Raw genomic sequence first — 19,651 nt, 5'->3', positions numbered from 1 at the left:
AACTTTGCACACTCTTGGCATTCTCTCAACCAGCTTCATGAGGTAGTCACCTGGAATGCATTTCAATTAAGAGGTGTGCCTTGTTAAAAGTTAATTTGTGGAATTTCTTTCCTTCTTAATGCGTTTGAGCCAATCAGTTGTTGTGACAAGGTAGGGGAGGTATACAGAAGATAGCCCTATTTGGTAAAAGACCAAGTCCATATTATGGCAAGAACAGCTCAAATAAGCAAAGACAAATGACAGTCCATGATTACTTTAAGACATGAAAGTCAGTCAATGTTTCTTCAAGTGCAGTCGCAAAAACCATCAAGCAGTATGATGAAACTGGCTCTCATGAGGACCGCCACAGGAAAGGAAGACCCAGAGTTACCTCTGCTGCAGAGGATAAGTTCATTAGAGTTAACTGCACCTCAGATTGTAGCCCAAACAAATGCTTCACAGAGCTCAAGTAACAGACACATCTCAACATCCACTGTTCAGAGGAGACTGCGTGAATCAGGCCTTCATGGTCGAATTGCTGCAAAGAAACCACTACTAAACGACACCAATAAGAAGAAGAGACTTGCTTGGGCCAAGAACTACGAGCAATGGACATTAGACCGGTGGAAATCTGTCCTTTGGTCTGATGAGTCCAAATTTGACATTTTTGGTTCCAACCGCCATGTTTTTGTGAGACACAGAGTAGCTGAACGGATGTTCTCGGCATGTGTGGTTCCCACCGTGAAGCATGGATGATGAGGTGTGATGTTGTGGGGGTGCTTTGCTGGTGACACTGTCAGTGATATATTTAGAATTCAAGGCACACTTAATCAGCATGGCTACCACAGCATTCTGCAGTGATACGCCATCCCATCTAGTTTGCGCTTGGTGGGACTATCATTTGTTTTTCAACAGGACAATGACCCAACACACCTCCAGGCTGTGTAAGGGCTATTTGACCAAGAAGGAGAGTGCTGCATCAGATGACCTGGCCTCCACAATCACCCGACCTCAACCCAATTGAGATGGTTTGGGATGAGTCGGACCTCAGAGTGAAAGAAAAGCAGCCAACAAGTGCTCAGCATATGTGGGAACTCCTTCAAGACTGTTGGAAAAGCATTCCAGGTGAAGCTGGTTGAGAGAATGCCAAGAGTGTGCAAAGCTGTCATCAAGGCAAAGGGTGGCTATTTGAAGAATCTCAAATATAAAATAGAGCTTCTACCCCCAAGCCATAAGACTCCTGAACAGCTAATCATGGCGTATATTTGAGTATATCTTTTCATGTGACAACACTGAAGAAATGACACTTTGCTACAATGTAAAGTAGTGAGTGTACAGCTTGTATAACAGTGTACATTTGCTGTCCCCTCAAAATAACTCAACACACAGCCATTAATGTCTAAACCGCTGGCAACAAAAGTGAGTACACCCCTAAGTGAAAATGTCCAAATTGGGCCCAAAGTGTCAATATTTTGTGTGGCCACCATCATTTTCCAGTACTGCCTTAACCCTCTTGGGCATGGAGTTCACCAGAGCTTCACAGGTTGCCACTGGAGTCCTCTTCCACTCCTCCATGACGACATCACGGAGCTGGTGGATGTTAGAGACCTTGCACTCCTCCACCTTCCGTTTGAGGATGCACCACAGATGCTCAATAGGGTTTAGGTCTGGTACATGTTTGGCCAGTCCATCACCTTTACCCTCAGCTTCTTTAGCAAGGCAGTGGTCGTCTTGGAAGTGTGTTTGGGGTCGTTATCATGTTGGAATACTGCCCTGCGGCCCAGTCTCCGAAGGGAGGGGATAATGCTCTGCTTCAGTATGTCACAGTACATGTTGGCATTCATGGTTACCTCAATGACTTGTAGTCCCCAGTGCCGGCAGCACTCATGCAGCCCCAGACCATGACACTCCCACCACCATGCTTGACTGTAGGCAAGACACACTTGTCTTTGTATTCCTCACCTGGTTGCTCCACACACGCTTGACACCATCTGAACCAAATAAGTTTATCTTGGTCTCATCAGACCACAGGACATGGTTCCAGTAATCCAGGTCCTTAGTCTGCTTGTCTTCAGCAAACTGTTTGCGGGCTTTCTTGTGCATCATCTTTAGAAGAGGCTTCCTTCTGGGACGACAGCCATGCAGACCAATTTGATGCAGTGTGCGGCGTATGGTCTGAGCACTGACAGGTTGACCCCCCACCCCTTCAACCTCTGCAGCAATGCTGGCAGCACTCATACGTCTATTTCCCAAAGATAACCTCTGGATATGACGCTGAGCATGTGCACTCAACTTCTTTGGTCGACCATGGCGAGGCCTGTTCTGAGTGGAACCTGTCCTGTTAAACCGCTGTATGGTCTTGGCCACCGTGCTGCAGCTCAGTTTCAGGGTCTTGGCAATCTTCTTATAGCCCAGGCCATCTTTATGTAGAGCAACAATTCTTTTTTTCAGATCCTCAGAGAGTTCTTTGCCATTAGGTGCCATGTTGAACTTCCAGTGACCAGTATGAGGGAGTGTGAGAGCGATGACACCTAATTTAACACACCTGCTCCCCATTCACACCTGAGACCTTGTAACACTAACGAGTCACATGACACCGGGGAGGGAAAATGGCTAATTGGGCCCAATTTGGACATTTTCACTTAGGAGTGTACTCACTTTTGTTGCCAGCGGTTTAAACATTAATGGCTGTGTGTTTAGTTATTTTGAGGGGACAGCAAATTTACACTGTTATACAAGCTACTTCACTACTTTACATTGTAGCAAAGTGTCATTTCTTCAGTGTTGTCACATGAAAAGATATATTCAAATATTTACAGAAATGTGAGGGGTGTACTCACTTTTGTGAGATACTGTATATATATATATTTAAGCAATAAGGCCTGAGGGGGTGTGGTATATGTGGTCCTCTGTAGCTCAGCTGGTAGAGCACGGTGCTTGTAACGCCAAGGTAGTGGGTTCGATCCCCGGGACCACCCATACACAAAAATGTATGCACGCATGACTGTAAGTCGCTTTGGATAAAAGCGTCTGCTAAATGGCATATTATTATTATTATATGAACAATATACCACAACTAAGGGCTGTTCTTATGCATGACGCAACGCGGAATGACTGGAAACAGTCCTTAGCCGTGGTATAATAGCCATATAACACAACCCCCAGAGGTGCCTTATTGCTATTATAAACTGGTTACCAATGTAATTAGAGCAGTAAAAATAAATGTTTTGTCATACCCCTGGTATATGGTCTGATATACCACGGCTGTCAGCCAATCAACATTCAGCGCTCGAACACCACAGTTTGCGAACCACTGGCCTATGTCACCTGTATTGGTCAGGTAAAAACATACAACATGTTCTTTGTGATAGGCTTCTGGTTGTTCTGGAAAGAGGCCCTGTTGTCAATGACAATTAAAATAAGGGTCTAATAAGGCAATAAATAAAACCAATAAACACATTTTTATTATTTTGTTTTGTTGTTATAATAAAAAATTCGATAATAAGGTCAGTGAAAGAGATGTATTATAGGTAAATAGATGTATCATAGGTAATGGTCTAGGCCTGCCTAAGGTAATTTTCGTATAGAAGCGCACGAGCTTGAGAAGGATGGGAAAGGGGAATGTGATGTAATGTATTGTATTTATGTAAATCACCAATTTTTTACCCAAACAACTAGCGAAATATAACCAACAACAACAACAACAACAACAAATATATAGCCTATCAAAAAATAAAGGAAAAGGGGGGAAGGTGTGTATTGTGTACAGCTAGCTAGTTACTAAGCAACGATGGTGGAGTGAGCAGCAGTGGCATTGAGTAGCTGGATAACTTTTCTGCTCGCTGGCAAACAACGAGTGACAGACTGCTTATTGTTACAATATAGCGAAATAAGGTTAGCTATAATCAACAGTTTTTTAATAATTATTATTATTATTTTGTTAGAGTATGGCTAGCACGCGGATTTCGGAGCAATTGCCCCCGCATATTGACCCGACTCAAGCACCTGTTGCATTCGGCAACCGAGCCCTTCCTCGGCTCTCTCTGGAACTGCAAGATCCACAGCTGTGCATACGACAGAGAGCTCTTGCAGCCCTCTGCGACCTGGTTCATGACCCAGAGAGGGCATATGAGGCTATTCACAAAGGTAAGATGCATATTGATTTGTATAAAATCCTTGCTTTCTTAAAGAAAACATTAGTGGAATATCATTTTTAAATGAATTGCTGAACCTGTTTCATGAGGCACAAATCTTGCATTGTAATGATTTTGGGAGAGAATACATTCACCTGTGCAGGTTAACCTGGTGTCATTGTTAGGATATTGTAGTGCTGGCCACCCAGTCATGTATGCTCAAGTGTTGAGTCATTTGCATAAGGCAGATACACGCTTGTTATCAGCTAGAGCGCAGGACTGTTCACTATTGTTATGTTCCCACGGTTGCCCATTGTTTACTTAGTTGGCTGATATCTCACTGCATGGACGCTGGATCTCCCCGTTCTGTGCCCGAGATAGCTAGCCCTACTAGCCTTCACTCCGAATAAGACAGTTCTAGTGCTTTTTATTATTTACCTTTGAAGCTGACTGCCTGAACGAATATCCTTGTCGTGGACTCAGTTCGTACCCACGCACAACATCACGACAATATTGTCCTTGAGGAAGCTAGAAGTGTGCCTGTTAATTGCACAATAGTCAACAAAAGGGGACAACAAGGCTTAGCCTTCTGAGTAGATCATTTGGGCTACATTCTTCACAAAGCTTTCTCTTAACCAGTGGGAAGTAAATGTTTCGGGAACTAGATATCCTCTGTGAATTTGTTTCAGGCTGTTTGGAGAGGCTGAAGGTCCTGCTGCAAGACGGAGACAGCTCAGTGAGATTCAAAACTACAGAAGTCCTTTACCTACTAGCTACCCATAATGTGGGGAGGTGAGCAATCCCATTCCCAGGGATAATTTGGTCCACCCAATGGTCAAAAAAATGCACACACGTGCTATGGTTACTGCAGACAGTAGGTGGCAGCCTAGTACAATATGGTTTATCAACAATGTCAATGACCATAGTCAAAGAGGAAGAGGCGAAGCAAGGTCGTTTACTCGCCCAAAGTCTGTCTACGTTAAGCAGATCATTAATTATTAAGTAAGTGAAGAGTTTTTGTATTGCGGCAATGAGTGTCAAATTTAGTCAAGATACAAAATTAATTGCTTTATTGATACGTGAGGCTTATTTGATCTAATATACGTTTTGTAATGCTTAGGTTGTTACGAGTGTACTGATAATAAGTGTGATGCACCTGACATCCCGGCCACTTTGAGAAGAAACACTTTATTTCGGAGTTGTCCCTGTTGAAATTTGAAATGTCTATGCATATTCACAAGGCTAGCATCTCACTCTCCATTGAATACAGGCGGATGACTTCAACACCTCTCATCGAATATTCAAAAAAGTATTCAAATAACGAGATGTATCGTTATTTGAATACTCTGTGGACAACGAATCCCATTGTTAGGGCGGCGACACAAGCATCTTGTCATTATATCCAGTATCTCTGCCACAGTCATCTTCTGTATGGCAAGTTATCCTGAGCAAACAATCCTTAGTAAAACATTTTTGGGGTACTTATTTCACACCCATAAATAGTAGACAAGACTAGACTTGTGGCAAATTAGTGTAAGAAATCTTGGGTGGGGTGGCGTTTGTTGTGAGTGACACATGTGTATGTCCCTAGAGAAGCCTTCCTCACGTGGGATGTGGTGGCTCCACTGTCTGATCTTCTAGACGAGCCAGTTGATGCCTGTCGTAAAAACATGCATCGTGCACTGAAGATGGTGGCTGAGTTTCCTGCAGGTACGTAGGCCTAGGCTTTGGTCTTTGGTTTTCAGCTGCCCCAATTACAGTGACACTCCAGGCAAGCTGAAGGACATCATTACACATTACATTTGGATGTATTTTGATTTAGACACTATTCAAACACTATAGCTGTGTTCGAATACCCATACTAAATCAAATCAAATCACATTTTATTGGTCACATACACGTGTTAAACAGATGTTATTGCGGGTGTAGCGAAATGCTTGTGTTTCTATTTCCGACAGTGCAGTATATCTAACAAGTAATATCTAACAATTTCACAACATATACCCAATACACACAAATCTAAGTAAAGCAACGGAATTAAGAAGGCTCTGTCGTAGCCGGCCGCAACCGGGAGACCCATGGGGCGGCGCACAATTGGCCCAGCGTCGTCCAGGGTAGGGGAGGGAATGGCCGGCAGGGATGTAGCTCAGTTGGTAGAGCATGGCGTTTGCAACGCCAGGGTTGTGGGTTCGATTCCCACGGGGGGGGCCGGTATGAAAAAAATATTTAAAAAAAAATAAATAATAATGTATGCACTCACTAACTGTAAGTCGCTCTGGATAAGAGCGTCTGCTAAATGACTAAAATGTAAATGTAAATGTAAGAATATATAAATAAATATATGGACGAGCAATGTCAGAACGGCATAGACTAAGATACAGTAGAATAGTATAGAATACAGTATATACATATGAGATGAGTAATGTAAGATATGTAAACATTATTAAAGTGGCTAGCCTTCCTGTGACATCAGGTGCTGTAGGTGTCCTGGAGGGCTGGTAGTTTGCCCCCGGTGATGCGTTGGGCAGACCGCACCACCCTCTGGAGAGCCCTCCAGTTGCCGTACCAGGCGGTGATACAGCCCGACAGGATGCTCTCAATTGTGCATCTGTAAAAGTTTGTGAGGGTTTTACTAACATACTGTATACTACATACTTAATGAGTATATACTACATACTATATACTATTAGTTCATTTTAGTATACTGTAAATTAATGGTATCCTTTCAGTTGAACGTATGAGCGCTTCGCCTGTCTACCGGAAGTTGATGCTGTTGCTATGCAACCTCTTGCTAGCTTGTTAGCATTTTACGACTTCGGTGTGTTATTAAGGGTACGTTCGTAAATTCAATCTGGGGTGCCAGACTCTGGGCGTTCGTAAATTCAGAGCGTTTCGCTCTCGGAGCGTTCAGAGCGCACACTGCCAGGCAGTGTCACTAGACGCTCTGGCCGAGGAGTAGGGTTGATCCGAGCATTCTGACCTCACAACAGCAGTCAAGCACCCAAGCTAACTGGCTAACTTGCTAGCTACTTCCAGCCACAAATGAGAGAACACCTCAGTCTGACCATTTTACTCGCCCTAGCAGAGCTGGTTAGGCTGTTTTCATGTTATCCAGAGTGTTGGTGACTGTACCTGTGCTGCTGGCAACAATTAAATTCTGCTGTTTTGCTGACGTTTACTGACACCGGCCATATTCAACTGGTGTTGAGTGTTAGTGGCCACCTGGACTATTTGCAAATGGCCACCTATTAATCAAATGGCCACCTGGACTATTTGCATTGACCCCCCCCCCCTTTGTTTTTATACTGCTGCTTCTCGCTGTTTATTATCTATGCATAGTCACTTTACCCCTACCTACACGTACAAATTACCTCAACTTCCTGTACCCCCGTACATTGACTCGTTACCGGTACCCCCTGTATATAGCGTCATTATTGTTATTTTATTATGTTACTTTTTTACATCTTTTAAAAAAAAAAAATGTTTATTTAGTAAATATTTTTTAAACTCTATTTTCTTAAAACTGCATTGTTGGTTAAGGGCTTGAAAGTAAGCATTTCACGGTACGGTCTACACCTGTTGTATTCGGCGCATGTGACAAATAACATTCGATAGAAGCTCTTACACAAGATCTTCTAAATGCAACAATTATTAATGAAACAAGTGATTTTTTATTTATATTTTTTTATTTAACCTTTATTTAACCAGGTAAGCCAGTTGAGAACAGGTTCTCATTTACAACTGCGACCTGGCCAAGATAAAGCAAAGTAGTGCAATAAAAACAACACAGAGTTACATATGGGGTAAAAAAAAAAACATAAAGTCAGAAATACAACAGAAATATATATATACAGTGTGTGCAAATGTAGCAAGTTATGGAGGTAAGGCAATAAATAGGCTATAGTGCAGAATAATTACAATAGTATTAACACTGGAATGCTAGAGCAAAATAAATAACAATATAGGGATGAGGTAGTTGGGTGGGCTAATTTCAGATGGGCTGTGTACAGGTGCAGTGATCGGTAAGGTGCTCTGACAACTGATGCTTAAAGTTATTGAGGGAGATAAGAGTCTCCAGCTTCAGAGATTTTTGCAATTCGTTCCAGTCATTGGCAGCAGAGAACTGGAAGGAATGGCGGCCAAAGGAGGTGTTGGCTTTGGGAATGACCAGTGAGATATACCTGCTGGAGCGCAGACTACGGGTGGGTGCTGCTATGGTGACCAATGAGCTAAGATAAGGCGGGGATTTGCCTAGCAGTGATTTATAGATGGCCTGGAGCCAGTGGGTTTGACGACGAACATGTAGTGAGGACCAGCCAACAAGAGCGTACAGGTCACAGTGGTGGGTAGTGTATGGGGCTTTGGAGACAAAACGGATGGCACTGTGATAGACTACATCCAATTTGCTGAGTAGAGTGTTGGAGGCTATTTTGTAAATGACATCACCGAAGTCAAGGATCAGTAGGATAGTCAGTTTTACGAGGGCATGTTTGGCAGCATGAGTGAAGGAGGCTTTGTTGCGAAATAGGAAGCCGATTCTAGATTTAACTTTGGATTGGAGATTCTTTATGTGAGTCTGGAAGTTGAGTTTACAGTCTAACCAGACACCTAGGTATTTGTAGTTGTCCACATACTCTAGGTCAGACCCACGTCGAGAGTGGTGATTCTAGTCGGGTGGGCGGGTGCTAGCAGCGTTCGATTGAAAAGCATGCATTTAGTTTTACTAGTGTTTAAGAGCAGTTGAAGGCTACTGAAGGATTGTTGTATGGCATTGAAGCTCGTTTGGAGGTTTGTTAACACAGTGTCCAATGAAGGGCCAGATGTATACAAAATGGTGTCGTCTGCGTGAGGTGGATCTGAGAGTCACCAGCAGCAAGAGCGACATCATTGATATACACGGAGAAAAGTGTCGGCCCAAGAATTGAACCCTGTGGCACCCCCATAGAGACTGCCATAGGTCCAGACAACAGGCCCTCCGATTTGACACACTGAACTCTATCTGAGAAGTAGTTGGTGAACCAGGCGAGGCAGTCATTTGATAAACCAAGGCTATTTAGTCTGCCAATAAGAATGCGGTGGTTGACAGAGTCGAAAGCCTTGGCCAGGTCGATGAAGACGGCTGCACAGTACTGTCTATTATCAATCGTGGTTATAATATCGTTTAGGACCTTGAGCGTGGCTGAAGTGCACCCGTGACCAGCTCGGAAACCGGATTGCATAGCGGAGAAGGTACGGTGGTATTCGAAATGGTCGATGATCTGTTTGTTAACTTGGCTTTCGAATACTTTCGAAAGGCAGGGCAGGATGGATATAGGTCTGTAGCAGTTTGGATCTAGAGTGTCACCCCCTTTGAAGAGGGGGATGACCGCGGCAGCTTTCCAATCTCTGGGGATCTCAGACGTTATGAAAGAGAGGTTGAACAAACTAGTAATAGGGGTTGCGACAATTTCGGCGGCTAGTTTTAGAAAGAAAGGGTCCAGATTGTCTAGCCCAGCTGATTTGTAGGGGTCCAGATTTTGCAGCGCTTTCAAAACATCAGCTGTCTGAATTTGTGTGAAGGAGAAGCGGGAGGGGCATGGGCAAGTTGCAGCAGAGGGTGCAGAGTTGGTGGCCGGGTTAGTGGTAGCCAGATGGAAAGCATGGCCAGCTGTAGCAAAATGCTTGTTGAAATTCTCGATTATTGTAGATTTATCGGTGGTGATAGTGTTTCCTAGCCTCAGTGCAGTGGGCAGCTGGGAGGAAGTGCTCTTATTCTCCATGGACTTTACAGTGTCCCAAAACTTTTTGGAGTTAGTGCTACAGGATGCAAATTTCTGTTTGAAAAAAGTTAGCCTTTGCTTTCCTGACTGCTTGTGTATATTGGTTCCTAACTTCCCTGAAAAGTTGCATATCGTGGGGGCTATTTGATGCTAATGCTGTACGCCACAGGATGTTTTTGTGCTGGTCAAGGGCAGTCAAGTCTGAGGAGAACCAGGGGCTATATCGGTTCTTAGTTCTGTATTTTTTTAATGGGGCATGTTTATTTAAGATTGAGAGGAAATTATTTTTAAGGAACAACCAGGCATCCTCTACTGACGGAATGAGATCTATATCCATCCAGGATACCTGGGCCAGGTCAATTAGGAAGGCCTCCTCGCTAAAGTGTTTTAGGGAGCGTTTGACAGTGATGAGGGGTGGTCGTTTGACCGCGGACCCGTTACGGACGCAGGCAATAAGGCAGTGATCGCTGAGATCCTGGTTGAAGACAGCTGAGGTGTATTTAGAGGGTATGTTAGTCAGGATGATATCTATGAGGGTACCCATGTTTAAGGATTTAGGGTTGTACCTGGTAGGTTCGTTGATAATTTGCGTGAGGTTGAGGGCATCTAGCTTGGATTGTAGGATGGCTGGGGTATTAAGCATATCCCAATTTAGGTCACCAAGCAGTACAAACTCAGAGGATAAATGGGGGCAATCAATTCACATATGGTGTCCAGGGCACAGCTGGGGGCTGAGGGGGGTCTGTAGCAAGCGGCAACAGTGAGAGACTTATTTCTGGAAAGGTGGATTTTTAGAAGTAGAAGCTCAAACTGTTTGGGCACAGACCTGGATAGTATGATAGAGCTCTGCAGGCTATCTCTACAGTAGATTGCAACTCCACCCCCCTTTGGCAGTTCTATCTAGACGGAAAATGTTATAGTTGGGGATGGAAATTTCAGAATTTTTGGTGGCCTTCCTGAGCCAGGATTCAGACACTGCTAGAACATCAGGGTTGGCAGAGTGTGCTAACGCAGTGAATAACTCAAACTTAGGAAGTAGACTTCTGATATTTATGTGCAAGAAACCAAGACTTTTGCGATTACAGAAGTCATCAAATGATAGCTCCTGGGGAGTAGGAGTGATACTGGGGGCTACAGGGCCTGGGTTAGCCTCTACATCACCAGAGGAACAGAGGAGGACTAGAATAAGGATACGGCTAAAGGCTTTAAGAACTGGTCTTCTAGTGCGTTGGGTACATAGAATAAAGGGGGCAGATTTCCGGGTGTTATAGAAAAGATTCAGGGCATTGTGTACAGACAAGGATATGGAAGGATATGAGTAAAGTGGAGGTAAACCTAAGCGTTGGATTCATTGAAAGAGACTGGTATCAATTCAAATCCTTAGATGATGGCCATGTTTTAGGGCCTTATGACGTTATGACCTCCTGTCTCCTGGGCAGGTGCAGTGTGTATGGTGACTTTGGGCTTGGTTCCCCGGCTGGTGATGAAGCTGCCTGTTGAGCAGGAGGAGATCCGGGCCCTGATCCTGGCCACTCTCAGCTACTGTGTGAGGGTGGATGCCCTGCCGGCCCTGGCCAGTGACGGAGTGCCCATGCTGCGAAACCAGCTGTCTCACCCCTCCCCTGACATCCGCCGGGCCGCAGCCTCCGCCATGGTGGGCATCAGGTGAGCAGAGACACAAACATGGGCTGAGTCCCAAATGGCACCTTATTCCATACATACTGCACTACTTTTGAACAGAGCCCTATGACAGGGACAATAAAACAAATAGATTTAAGTATTTGGAATCACGTAGGACAAAAAATGCACTCTAGTAATATGTGCAGGCAAAATGAAAATCAAATTAAATGTAAGTGGAAACAGCTTGCTTTGAACTAAGTTGTGATTCCATTTGAAGAACCCTGTTTGCCCTGTTAGTGTTCCATCAGAAGGGAAGCACAAGGTGTGTGAGGAGGGAGTTCTCCCAGTCCTGGTGAAGCTGCTATCAGACTGCGACCCAGGAGTGACTGCCAGTGCTGCTGGGACTATTATGAACACAGCTATTATCACTAAAGGTAAGGAGGGGAATGGTTGAATGTGAGAGAAAGGATATTTTAGATATCCATTGTGACTATTGTCGTTAGTAATAGTTTAGAGTTAGGGTGCAAGTTCGCATGTGACAACGTAGGCTTATCTCTATGTTGCTGGGAATGTACATTAAAGAGACATTCTGGAGGGTTGAAAACTACCTCGTTATTTTTTTAAACCTCCCGTTTTGTCAATGTATAGCTCATACATGCATAATAAACGATCTACAGTGCTCTCCCAGCGGAAAACCCCACAGAATCCTTAATAAACGATCTACAGTGCTCTCCCAGCGGAAAACCCCACAGAATCCTTAATAAACGATCTACAGTGCTCTCCCAGCGGAAAAGCCCACAGAATCCTTAATAAACTATCTACAGTGCTCTCCCAGCGGAAAACCCCACAGAATCCTTAATAAACGATCGACAGTGCTCTCCCAGCGGAAAACCCCACAGAATCCTTAATAAACGATCTACAGTGCTCTCCCAGCGGAAAACCCCACAGAATCCTTAATAAACGATCTACAGTGCTCTCCCAGCGGAAAAACCCACAGAATCCTTAATAAACGGTCTACAGTGCTCTCCCAGCGGAAAACCCCACAGAATCCTTAATAAACGATCTACAGTGCTCTCCCAGCGGAAAACCCCACAGAATCCTTACATTCTAACCTGCCGTAACTTAGTGCATGAGATCTACGTGCTTGTTCCCTGTCAAGTATTGAACGTGCACTCTAAAGCAAGATGGGATGAATGGCTGCATGAGCTTATGAATGGCTGCATGCGCTTACCATTAGTTATTTTGATAACAGTGAAAATACATTGCATACGTCGATCAAATCCATGCATAAGTTAGAAAACATCCAAAATTAGATCTATAAGACCTCAGTAGTAGTTTCATTTATCTCTTTCAATGCATTTCTCTGCAAACCAGAAAATGTTGTGTGCTAAAGATGGCATTGTAGCCACACAAATACATTAGAAGATAATTGTCAACCCGATCAGAAACACTATGCTCACAACCTGTATCTCCTAAATGGTGTTTCTGGTGTATTTTGTGAGGGTGGATGTCTCCCGAGTGGCGCAGTGGTCTAAGGCACTGCATCGCAGTGCTAGCTGTGCCACTAGAGATCCTGGTTCGAATCCAGGCTCTGTCGTAGCCGGCCGCGACCGGGAGACCCATGGGGCGGCGCACAATTGGCCTAGGGTAGGGGAGGGAATGGCCGGCAGGGGATGTAGCTCAGTTTGTAGAGCATGGCGTTTGCAACGCCAGGGTTGTGGGTTCGATTCCCACGGGGGGTAAAATAAAAATAAAGTAATGTATGCACTAACTGTAAGTCGCTCTGGATAAGAGCGTCTGCTAAATGATGTAAATGTATTTTGTTTGAATTTTGGAATATATTGTGCAATAGGCGATGCGGTTTTTACAATGCGCGCGTCCATCCATTTATCCCATTCATGAATCGTGACACAACACATAACTTTGATGCACTCGAGGAATGTATACTGCAAACCCACTTGTAAGATATTGGCCTACCTTTATTTTGTGTCAACCATCCCTCCAAATGAAATAATTCCATGTGTTCACCTTTTGTCTTTATAAACTTTCACACACGTATTCCATGATATGGGGTAATCCAATGTGGGCAACACTGCAGCTGTTGATCGCCAGCGATCATCATTCATCACGTAGGCATATGATATAATCGATACACGATTTTCAAGGAGTTGGACATTTGATGCAAACATATACTGTAAGTATACATTTTCCATTGTATAAAATGTGCAGACATTATCACATTCGCTTGCTGTTTGACATACTAGTCTGCTGAGACCATGCGCTATAACGGGATAACAACCAAACATGATGGACAATGTTAATTGGCAGGTGGAATGATGTGCAATGAGGTTGCAAGGTTAAAATGGAAGGCGGCATCAGGTCAGCACAGTATTGTCCAATGAGGTTGCGGGGTGAGCCAAACGTGCACGCTCAACATGCATACCACAGAGTTTTTTTCATTCTCTTTGTGCACATGCTACAGAGGCTTGAGAACAATGACGTTATGATGTTGTACACAATTGTGCACCATTTTCAGGGACACGTTTTAACTTGTGAGCGCTACTTTCAAAACTACTGGCTGAAATTCTACAAAACTAATGGAGCATCTCTTTAACGTACTGTAATATGGACAAGAATAACCTTAATGCAAGGGTGTCAAACAGGGCCGACCCACTGGGCACAGACGTCAGTTCAATGTCTAGTTTTGATTTACATTTGGTTGAGTTGTCAACTAACTTCAAATCAACGTGAAATCAACAAAAAAATTCGCCATGTCATTGGATTTAGGTTAACAGTTGGGTGAAAAAAATAGGAAATGCCTTTACGTTGATGAGTTTTTGCAAATCCAATTCATTTTCTACGTTGATTCTACATCATCACATAGATTTTTGGGTTTTAAATGACGTAGAAACAACGTTGATTCAACCAGTTCTTGCCCAGTGGGGAGTGTCTGTGGGCTCCCTTTCAGTCGGTCACTCAGTATAACATACTATAGGGAGTCAACGACCAATCACATTCACCTGAAGAAAACTGAAAACACGCCCAACGGGCCAATGAATGCAGAGCCCACCCTCGGAAGCCCCACCTATCTGGTTATAACACTGGGGCTCGCATTAATTTCTGCAATTCTTCGCTCTTCAGCTCGCCTGAAGCAGAACTTGTCATGCAATTTACAAGCACACAAAGACTACTGGATTCTGCTCCGACTTAGGTGTCTGTTAGTGCGGAGAGAGTACTCATCCCCTAGATGTTGCTAGTTTTGGGTCATTGCTTGGGTAGGATTTATGTTTGCTAAAAGCCTTCAGACTTCTGCTCTGCTTGTGTAGCCAGTGCTTCCTTGCTTGAGTAAGATGGCCAGTGGTAAGAGTAAGTTACAGGCTAACCAGATGGATTTGAACCTCCGACCATGCCCTAGGAAAGTGGTCACCAATGGGTCGATCGCGATTGACTGGTCGAGCTCCAAGGCATTCCTAGTCGGTCACCCAAAATGTCTGTAAAAAACCCAACAATATTTGTTGCATTTGTTTCACGCTATTGGCGGTAGGTGCACTTGATTCAGCAGCCCTAGCAAAGTGTTCCCATTTTAAACCATTTCATGTGTCTGAAGGTAGAACTCCACCTACCCGGCAGGCCCAGAGAACAAATCAAGTGCACTTATAGGCCATCTGCTGGCCAATCAGATAGCTCAGATCACCGTCTGCACAGTTTCCTCGTGCCATAGACTGTAAAAAGAAGCCTCGATCGCACAGCAAAATTGATCATGTGAGATTTCAAAACGTTTAAAACCATGACTAGAGAGAGACTCAACGAATACATCGAAGAACTGCTGTTTTTATAAGTTCATGTTTAAGTTGTTATTCAGCACTGTCAACACTTTGTTCAACACTTTTGTAAGCCATAAAATGCGCATTCTCCGTATCACAGGAGGTTGGTGGCACCTTAATTGGGGAGAACGGGCTCGTGATAATGACTGGAGCTGAATAAGTGGAATGGTATCAAATACATCAAACACATGGTTTCCAGGTGTTTGATGCCATTCCATTTGCTCCGTTCCGGCCATTATTATGAGCCGTTCTTTTGTTGTTATTATTAGTGGCTTGTGGCTTTTTTAATATCAAGGAATATACCACTTCCTCTGTTCATAGGAGTAACAACATCAATTGGTGCATGAGGCAGAAATAATGCAGTGCGACTTAAGTTTCACCATCAGCTGGAAGACTGTGTCACCTTTTCTCAGTGGAGGGAGGGCGAGAGGAGGGACTGACCATCAGTTGCAGGCCATCAGTCCAGTAAAAAAAAAAGCACATTATTATGCAAAGTTAGCTGTGGCTCACAAGTAATACAACAAATTAGACAGCTTGCATTTTGACTCAGAATGGGATCTTGACTCAGAAAAGGTTGGCGACCACTGCCCTAGTGCATGTGGTTTCACAATGAAAATATACTCAAAAGTGCTATCCTGTTTGCCTGGGGTGGAAACACGCTCGGGCTGCTTTGGCTTGGAACAGTTCCTGTGACCGGTGTCAGCGGCTGAGTTCAGACTCCCTTGTATGCTGACTTCTTAGGAAAATTGGGGTTACTGGAGGAACATAGGAGGCTGCTGAGGGGAGGACAGCTCATAATAATGGCTGGAATGGAGTAAATGGAATGGCATCAAACACATGTAAACCATGGAAACCAGTGTTTGATGAGTTCAATACCATTCCATTAATTCCGTTCCAGCCATTACTATGAGACGGTCCTCCCCAATTAAGGTGCCACCAACCTCCTGGGGTTCAATTCCCCTATGGGCATTCCAGTTCTCTGCTTCCCTGAAGTTTTTCAGAAACCGCATTCTGGAAAGGATGCGGTGTCTCTTGACTGGTTTTGGGGGGTTTTCGGAGAAAGAGATGGATTCTTTGACTATTTTTTGGGCCTTCCTCAGTGTGCATAGCCAAGTTGCAGAAGGTTCTGGTTCCCTATATGGGGCTCTGACAGTTCAGGCCTCATGAGGTTCTGACAGTTCCGGCTTCTCGGGTAAGTATTAGGGAAAAAGGTGGCTTCTGTAATCCCTTTTTGGAGCCGGTGGAACCTGTGTGTGCTTGGGCTGCCGTGGGCCTCCTAGTTTGGTACCCTCTGAGCTGGCTAAACTAACATATGGAATTGTTTTAAGATGGTCATACCATCCATCATTTAGCTATTTGATTTTGAATTTTAGGACCCCTTTAGGTATCATGTAGTTTTTTGTTTTTTTGGTACAATTATTTGATCAAATATTATATTTGGGCCTCCCGAGTGGCGCAGCGGTCTAAGGCACTGCATCGCAGTGCTTGAGGCGTCACTACAGACCCGGGTTCAATCCCAGGCTGTGTCACAACTGGCCGTGACCGGGAGTTCCATAGGGCGGCGCACAATTGTCCCAGCGTCGTCTGGGTTAGGGGAGGGTTTGACCGGGGGGGCTTTACTTGGCTCATCATGCTCTAGCAACTCCTTGTGGCGGGCCGGGCGCCTGCAGGCTGACTTCGGTCTTCAGTTGAGCGGTGTTTCCTCCGACACATTGGTGCTGCTGGCTTCCGGGTTAAGGAGCGCGGTTTGGCGGGTCATGTTCCGGAGGACGCATGACTTGACCTTAGCCTCTCCTGAGCCCGTTGGGGAGTTGCAGCGATGAGACAAGATCAAAATTGGATCGCAATTGGATATCACGAAATTGGGGAGAAAAAGGGGGTAAAATACAAAAATATATATAATAATAAAATACATTATATTTGGCCTTTACTACTATAGCCCATAGAAATACATTGAATAACACATTCATAAATGGCAAAAAATGAATAACGTTCCTATATCTAGGAGATATAAGAAGCTCAGGAAATATATTTTTGGGGACACATATTTAACCCCTTATTTTTGTTGGCACAAATCTACCTCCATACTTCCATTCATTTGTATGGGTTACCTAGAGCAAAACTGAGAACACCATTGCTATGGATTTCCCTGCCTGTGAGTTTTATAACTTCATGCAGCTCACTCCACCCATCCCCCAACGGTGGCAGAGAGACTAGGGGATCATAAACTGTCTCCCCAAACTCCCAGTGACCTCTGCTACTAGGCCACCGATAGGTTGCTAGGGTTGTTGCTAGGGGGCAGGACACCTGACAGTCCTTCTGCCTGCTCAGGTCAGAGCCTCCTCAGTCTCTCTCCAAGTGGACAAGAGTGATGGAGTCCGTGGACAGAAGTGAGTGATGTTGTTATGGGAACTTGTGCATTTACTGTTGGTTGTTAGTATTGCTAGAAGTTTATGCTATGTGTTATACAGTCCTTTTCTTATATCACTATCTCCTTATACAGTCAATATTATTATTGCTCTTGTGCTATTACTCCTTCATTCTCATGCTACGTTTATTAGTATATTCATCCATATCTCTTCTCTGTATAGAACCACATCCATCTCATATGTCCTCTGGAAATAAAGTTATTTAGTGTGGAAAGGTGTCAGTGAATCACAGACCAGCCCAACTGGAGAGCCGCTCTCTTTCAACCATCGTGAGAGTAAAATCTTTAAATTTTTGGCCAAACCGCTGTAGCTCGGCCACCTTCCACCGCAGATGCGGAAGGCCGGCATAGGCGGATGTGGTGGATTGAGACACAGCCCATATCTTTAGCTTAAATTGACGGATTTTGATGGGGATTTATTTATTAAGTTACTTAGATTGTAAAACTGCCACGTCCGTTTGCGATATTACAACAACAAGGAAGTTACTGCAAACAACGAACACAGTTTTTCCTCCTCAGACATCATTGCACACGTGATGGACGCTCCCCATCTATTCTTCGTCAACAAAACAATAACAACAGCGGTGAGGCAGATAGTGGTGCTATTTCCCCTACCGCGGAAGCCTCAATGTCTCAATGGATAGTGTCAATGATAGTGTCAACCTCATCATTAACTCACTCATGCTCACTTCTCCCCTCTGTCGTCCACAGGGAAGTACCAAGCCTTAAAGGCAGGTGCCATCCTCCCCTTGTTGGAGCTGGTGGGCAGTGAGGACAGAGCTGTGTGTGCTAACGCGCTGCGTGCCCTCACCGCCCTGGCTGAAGCCCCCTGCGCTCGGGAACAGCTACTGGAACACGTGCCGCTATTAAAGACAAGGCTCAATCACCCAGCCGCCATTATCTGCCGGGCAGCAGCCACCGCCATCCGCGTCATCTCCTGGACCCCCTGAGAGAAAGAGAGAGCAAGGGAAGGAGATACAAATACCTGCACTCTCACTCTCTGATTCTCCCTCACTCCTCTCCTTATTCGCTGTCCCTCACATACATGCTCACACACACACACACAGTGCTTCTTCTACTACAGACACTCACACACTTCCTTAATGTAAATGTCTGCTTGTGTACATTTACCAGACTAGTAGACCCACCTCTTATTCATCATCTGTCTGTTTGATCTATCCTGTTCATGTGATTAAAACTGATCACAGTGGCAAGTTTTCAGCTCCTCTGTATAGAGGTTCACCAACTGGCGGCCTGCGGTTGATTTTATTTGGCCCCCCCAAGTTTTCTGGCTCGCAGTTCACCCTGGACTCTACAAGGTGTCGAAAGCATTCCACAGGGATTCTGGCCCATGTTGACTCCAATGACTCCAATGCTTCCCACAGCTGGATATCCTTTGGGTGATGGACCATTCTTGATACACACAGGAAACTGTTGAGCGTGAAAAACCCAGCAGCGTTTCAGTTCTTGGCACAAACCGCTGAGCCTGGCACCTACTACCATACCCCATTCAAAGGCACTTAAATATTTTTGTCTTGCCCATTCACCCTCTGAATGACACACATACACAATCCATATCTCAATTGTCTCGAGGCTCAAAAATCCTTCTTTAACCGGTCTCCTCTTCATCTACACTGATTGAAGTGGATTTAACAAGTGACACCTATAAGGGATCATAGCTTTCACCTGGTCAGTCTGTCATGGAAAGAGCAGGTGTTCTTAATGTTTTGTACACTCTGTGTATGTTATCATATACAAATGTAAGCAAGGTTTGAAATTATCATGTTTTAGTCAAATATTATATCTGTTTGGGCATCTTGCGGTCAATTTGCAGTCTACAAATTATTTGTAATTATGTTCCGGCCCCCTGACCATCCGCTCAAGAAAAAAAATCATGGCACCCTTTTG

At 44.4% G+C, this 19,651-nt stretch overlaps 1 protein-coding gene across 2 annotated transcripts; it reads left to right on the top strand.

Moving 5' to 3' along the window:
* Positions 1 to 3,783: 3,783 nt before the first annotated feature.
* On the top strand, positions 3,784 to 18,989 carry rsph14 (radial spoke head 14 homolog). 2 transcript variants are annotated; one of them, XM_041899917.2, is made up of 6 exons: positions 3,784 to 4,125; positions 4,802 to 4,904; positions 5,704 to 5,822; positions 11,317 to 11,536; positions 11,789 to 11,925; positions 18,455 to 18,989. In XM_041899917.2, exons 1-6 carry the CDS (start codon positions 3,927 to 3,929, stop codon positions 18,691 to 18,693), a joined length of 1,017 nt encoding a protein of 338 aa, XP_041755851.1. In that variant the 5' UTR covers positions 3,784 to 3,926; the 3' UTR covers positions 18,694 to 18,989. The 2 variants fall into 2 exon arrangements, with proteins under 2 accessions (XP_041755851.1, XP_041755850.1); XM_041899916.2 differs by having other exon boundaries at positions 11,311 to 11,536.
* Positions 18,990 to 19,651: the final 662 nt, after the last annotated feature.

The sequence above is a fragment of the Coregonus clupeaformis genome, chromosome 16 (assembly GCF_020615455.1).
Source record: "Coregonus clupeaformis isolate EN_2021a chromosome 16, ASM2061545v1, whole genome shotgun sequence".
Taxonomy (NCBI): Eukaryota; Metazoa; Chordata; class Actinopteri; order Salmoniformes; family Salmonidae; genus Coregonus; species Coregonus clupeaformis.
This window is presented reverse-complemented; position numbering and strand designations above follow the sequence as displayed.

Bases quoted from the DNA above. Each gene is read 5' to 3' on its own strand.
- rsph14 (XM_041899916.2), top strand. From the start codon at position 3,927: ATGGCTAGCACGCGGATTTCGGAGCAATTGCCCCCGCATATTGACCCG. The intron at 11,537-11,788 runs GTGAGCAGAGAC...TTGCCCTGTTAG, and splicing joins TCCGCCATGGTGGGCATCAG to TGTTCCATCAGAAGGGAAGC. The intron at 11,926-18,454 runs GTAAGGAGGGGA...TGTCGTCCACAG, and splicing joins CACAGCTATTATCACTAAAG to GGAAGTACCAAGCCTTAAAG.